This window comes from Otolemur garnettii, unplaced genomic scaffold (genome assembly GCF_000181295.1).
Source record: "Otolemur garnettii isolate 467f Iridium unplaced genomic scaffold, OtoGar3 scaffold00041, whole genome shotgun sequence".
Taxonomy (NCBI): domain Eukaryota; kingdom Metazoa; phylum Chordata; class Mammalia; order Primates; family Galagidae; genus Otolemur; species Otolemur garnettii.
In genome coordinates, this window is record NW_003852436.1 from 10,138,378 (window position 1) to 10,144,377 (window position 6,000).

At 31.7% G+C, this 6,000-nt stretch overlaps 1 protein-coding gene across 5 annotated transcripts in view; it reads right to left on the reverse strand.

Annotated features, from left to right (window-relative positions):
• Positions 1–6,000, reverse strand: part of LRBA (LPS responsive beige-like anchor protein) — a 736,826-nt gene that overhangs the window by 35,971 nt on the left and 694,855 nt on the right. For all 5 annotated transcript variants that reach the window (XM_023513466.1, XM_023513464.1, XM_023513465.1 and 2 more), the window contains one exon: positions 861–1,028. In XM_023513466.1, the coding sequence (XP_023369234.1) occupies positions 861–1,028 (168 nt within the window). The remainder of the gene's footprint in view (positions 1–860; positions 1,029–6,000) is intronic.

Genomic DNA, 6,000 nt, shown 5'->3' on the forward strand with positions numbered 1-6,000 from the left:
TTACTTTAAATTAAGAAATTGTAAATATTTAAGAGCAGTTAAAATGGTCTACTTTCTCAAGTAAAAATCTAAAGCTTTCTTGCAAGAACTCCTCAGTGTTGTCATAATCATTTTAATTAAATTCTCATTTTTCAGGTGGTCCCTTTAATTGTTTTTTCCTACTTCTTAATGTGTTTTTCTAAAGCCATTTCTTTTCTGCAGCTGTGTGCGATTGGTTTTAATGGTAGCTGCTTCCTTTTTTGCCTTCTGTGAATTACAATTTTAAATGGTTACACATTTTTTGTTTTACTGCCTTCAGCATAGTTTCATAAAGATGTTTAAGGCTGTTGGTGAACATTTTCATTTCCCATCTGAAAAACCAAGAGCCAATTTGAATATTCCATATTGGCCTTTTATGACCTGTTTTAGCTTTTAATATGTAAATGAAAGCATAATTTTATAAAGACTGGTTTGTCTCCATGAAATTATAATTTTTATTTTGCTCTTTAAAAATATGAATTCAATAAACAACGTAATATGTGATTGCTCTTTTATGCTATATCTTATTGTTTGGGAATAAAACATTTCTATTTTATCTGGTGACAGCCATTTCCAGTGAAGAATTAACATTTTGGGATCATAAGAATAACGTATAACATTAAAAATGAGATCTCATCCTTGGTTGTTTATCCATGGTCACAACATGTTAATAATATTAAGAGATTAAATTATAACTAAGAAATCAGAAATAATTGATAAGTCAGTTTCCCTCTTACCATACTAAAAAGGTAACTTCACTGCAAAATGTTATTTTACAGCTCTTGGAAAAGTTTACTTAAAAAATAAGGCAAAAAGTTTACTTAAAAATAAGGCATACTCACTGCCTGGGTTATCTCCAATACCACTGCTTTTTCCATTCCAGTACCACAGCAAAAGGGTTGCATCACGTGACCCTGAGAGAATGTAGCAATTTCCCCCAATATACGACTCAGAACGAGTGAGGCAAGTGACAACATCCCAATGTCCAAACACCACTTGGACCAATTTTCCTGTAATACAAAACAAATTTCTTAAAATTGCTATTAAAAAATAAATTTCTACTAAACAGATAACTTATAAGACAATGAAACCATATTTACTTAGATACTGATAATTCAGATTTCAAAATAATTTGACCTGTTTTCTTTGAATACTAACGGTTACAACAACAACAACAAAAATCAACTGAATGATGATAACATTTTTGGAAGACATGTTAAACCATTTCAATGAATAATATTTGAGGACCAAGATACTATATCATTATAAATGGCTACTATAAATTACTGATGAGTCATGTTTACTGATTAAAGCAGGACCAGGAAAAACCTTTGGAACCATGTTAACACTTTCCTGAGTTGCTCTATATGATACAAGATAAAACAAAACTTATTTGCTTTTCTGTAAAAGTATTCTATAACTCAGGCTTCACTAATAAAAACTCATCTCTTAATAAATTTCTTCTTTCTCTTTAAGTGATCTAGACAAGAAAGATATAAGTTACTTTGGATTTTCTGAACTTCTGATTTTCAAATAAGGATTACACAGAAATTTTCATGAGAGAAATAATGCATTATGATTCCAGTTTGAATCAAGTCATTCTTTCTTTGTTTTAATTGTCTGAATGATGGAAATTCATTGGGGAGTGATGTTGAAATCGGGATTATGGCAGTTTAATGATAATGACTGGGGATTGTGGACAGGAATCCAGGAAGAGCTGTTCACATAAAAGGTGTCAGAAAAAATGTAAAGCCCTCACCTTTTAGAATCTTTGCTTAGCCAGACAGAGATGGTGGTTATAATTCACACAAATTTGCCTAAAGAACTGAATATTTACAGCAGTGCTTCTAACCCTATAGTTTCCACCTAACATGTTCCTTTGAAATGTCTACAGAATCTACAAATGCATGTCATAGGATGCCTACCCTTTAATATTTATCATAGCTTTTTTTTTTATTTTATCAAATTGTTCAGTGGGGTCACAAAAATAAAATTCAGATGTTCAAGTAAAAGGAGTACTAAGCTGAAAAAATTTAACATGCCTAAAATGTTTGTGTTGAACTTGGCATACAGAAAACTTTTCAAAGGATTAAAATCTCAGGTTTTGGCATCTTTGTGTATTTAACTTTCCAAGATGATAGTAAATGTAACTAAGAAAGTATTTACATTAAATTTTTAAATTCTGGATTCCTTAACAATATACCTGAGGTTTATTATTAATGCAAAGGCCAAAAACTTACAAATAGAAACACTGAAACATACTTTAAATCAGATGGAAAGTCAAATATATATTTTCATTCACAAGTGGCAATCTTGCACACAGCCTACTTCTAATAAAATCAGATTCATTTCAATCTCAAATTGCAAAATTAGTGAAGTATATTTTTTTCTCTTGCTACTAAGGGGGAGCAAAGACTCAGTCAAAGAAGATGTTTTAACTGCTAAGTGTTCAAATTGTTCACTTCTAAATTTCTTCAGCCTTTTAAATTGGTGCCAAAACATTCCATTTTAAAAATAGCTTATATCAATAAAGAATATAGTCAGAAGAATTCAAGACTTTACAGAATGAAAAGATTTTAAAGAGTAAATCAAATATGAAAAATATAATAATGTTCATTTCATTTCCAGTTTATATGAAGAAGTGCATGGGCAGGTTTACTAGTTAAATGGGTGAGGTTAAATTACAGGAAGGCCTTACATAAGATAAGACAAAAATCAGATAGCTGAAGTTACTGTTACCAATAATTAGAAACCAAAGCTTAAGTCAGTGTATTTTAACCAATGAAAGAAACTGAATACATCATATTGTGATGTTTTGATCATAGAGTATTGTACAGTGATTTTTGCTTTAGCCTATACCAAATGCTGAGAGCAGGTAAACTATAGATAGGAGTGACTTAAATACGTTATTTAGGGCTAGGCTTATTTAAGATTTGGAACCCAATAACTCAGTGAGTTGTAGGAGTAAGGGTGAGTGAAATAACTGTGACCAGGTACTTGAGGCAGAAGGCACAAAGGAATCGCAGCTGGTTCCTCGTGTACCAGGAGCCTTGCAAAGAACAGCTATCCACTTTGGTAACTTAATTTCCAACTCATGTGAGGATATAGTGGAAGTATTTAGCTGTAAAAGTGAGACAGATTAAATTCAAAGGCAGAATTTTCTGAGATTCACATGTTAATTCTTAATAAGTCACTGCTCTGTTTCTTCAATGTCCGTGTGAGGAAAATGGATGCTCAGTCACTAAGGTTCTTTTTCCTAGTGTTTTAGTTGTTGCCCTGTAAGTTATCACACGTAGTTATCACTCGACAAATATTTACTGAGCACCTACTAAGAGGCAAGCATTAGGCCTTCCTACTTGTTTACACTGGTGAACTGACAGACGCGTTCCCTGCCCTCAGCATTCACTATCTTGTGGCACAGACAGATGCTAAGCAATAAATGCAAACAGATATGTAACTATGAATAGTGATAAGTATTATAAAAAGAAAGAACAAGTGAGGATCAGGGAAAATAATGTGGTGAAACAAGTTTAGACTGGTTATCAGGGAAGATCTAAATGTGAGAGTGACATTTAGGTAGTTACAGCTAAAGGGTTTCATATGTTAATACAAATGAACTTCATTCTCTACAATTTATACTTTGGGCTCAACTCTGAAAAACATTATTTTTTTAAGTTTACTTTTTCCTGTTCTGGCAGCCATCCTCAACAATGTTTGTTATTGCCATGAGGTTGTGGTTCACTCCTCCTAAATAAATCACAGCATATAAATACCTGCTGTTCTTTTGGGTAAATTATTTTCTGATAATCTCATAAGTGTTCCTCAACCTTTATTTTTTGTTTCCTTTAATACCAGTCCACCTCTCCACACACTAATATCAAATATTACCACAAGCACCAGAATATCCCTTTTTTGACAGAACAAATTTTCTAGTTAATGTTTTATTTGACAGCTGTGCTACAAATAAAAAAATTCAAGCTCAGGACTCTGCACTACTGAATCTAAAATGTGACCTGAAAATAATTCCGACTGCTGGGGGAAGGTTTTATTGTTGCCTCTGCTGTTCTGGTTGTGCCCCGAAAACATGATTTATGTTTAAAGAATTTCCTGTTACAACCCATGTTTCTCCTCCCTCCCCCCAAATCTAATAAGTGAAGGATTTTTTTTTTTTTTTGGCTTGTGTGCTAAAATATAATTGAATTCAACACTTGTGATAGCTTTGCCATTATATATTACTGATTGTACAAATTTTTCCTTGCTTCTCTGCTAAACTTAAGGAGAAAGTATTTAATATTCCTATTGTCATAAAAACACAAACACGTATTTACTCTAACTGAAATTAATTTAAATAAAACAAGCATCTGAGTTTGTATGCAAGATATTAAGATACTGAGACTATCATTTGAGGGTTTTTTTTTAATATAACTTTTCTGGCAAATATAAATATTTTTATTCCACAAGTTAAATTAGTCCCATTGAAGTTTAAAAAAGCTATTCCTTAAGAAAATATTTATATACACGTATTTTTAAAATTAGTACACTGACATTTTTAGAAAGAGGGAAAAGAATAGTATCTAGTTTACTTTAAGTGTAATATAACATGGCACTCTAGGAACTTAGTGTTACAAATTATAGCATTTTTCAAACTAAGCAAGGATTGGTATCACCTATATGATATATATATCATATATATAATGTATGTGATATAATCACAAAGAAGCTACATTTAAAGTCAAAAGAACCAGATCCAAGTTTTGTTACCATTAGCTACATAAATGTCAACAAATTACTTAAACAAAATCAAATACGTGGAAGAATTTTATAAATTAAAAAACTATGAATATGGAAATTATATCAATTATTGGCATTATAAAAAAATGAAGTTAGCTTTATCTTATAAATATTAATATTCTCCATGCCCTTAAAAAACAATATATGTCAAAAAACTAAAAAAACTCAAATGTCAAAACCAAAGATTGACATGATTTATGATTATTCTTATATGACATTCTAGAAAAGGCAAAGGCAGAGGTGAGGAGACCCGTGCTTGCCAGGAGGATGAGGGCAGGGTAAGAAGCTGACTGCTGGTAGGCGGCACAAGGAAATGTGGGAGGCGGTTGCACCTTGATTGTGGAGGCGGTTACACTGTTCTATGCTTGTCGATACTAACAGAACTGTGAACCAAAAAGAATAAAAAATTCATTCTTACATATAAAAATTAAAAGTAACTCTTTTCAAATGTGAAAAAAAACAATATGCAACTAAAAGAATACTTAAGAAGATCTTGTGAGAGTATGTAATTGGTTTAACCTAAAAGTTTGTGCAAAAAGAGCACAATGTGAGGTTAAATAATGCTAAGGTTATTATTACAAAGGCTGATTAAAATAAAGAAAACTTATAATAATAGATACAGTTTAGGAAAACATCAATTCCCATTGCATGTTTAGAGAATTTGAAAGAAGTTTTAGGTTCAACAGTAAACCACCTCACAACCTAACATCTAACGAAAGCACAGATATCAGAAAAGCCTGAGTGATGATGTTCCTGGACCTATAGAATAAAGATGCAAATTTTGAGAAAACTAGATGATCTGTTTCATTAAATAAAATATAAACAGAATCATGCCTAAAATAATATCTAGGGTTTATTCTATAAAAGTATATATTACACTATTTTTTTGTACTCTCACATAGCTGGGTTACAATACAATTATAAAAATTCACAAACAAGTTGAATCCTTATTCAAGGACAAATTGCTTAATTGTTGAATGTACTATACTTACTAAAGTAGGAGCATGGACTCAGACAATTTATAAAGATTATTAACAAAAAAAGATAAACATTATTCACTGTAAAGCATTTGATTAACTAGAAATTTCAATTAAAAATAATTTTCCAGGGTAGTGCCCATGGCTCAAAGGAGTGGGGCGCCAGTCCCATATACCAGAGGTGGCAGGTTCAAACCCAGCCCCAGCCAAAAAC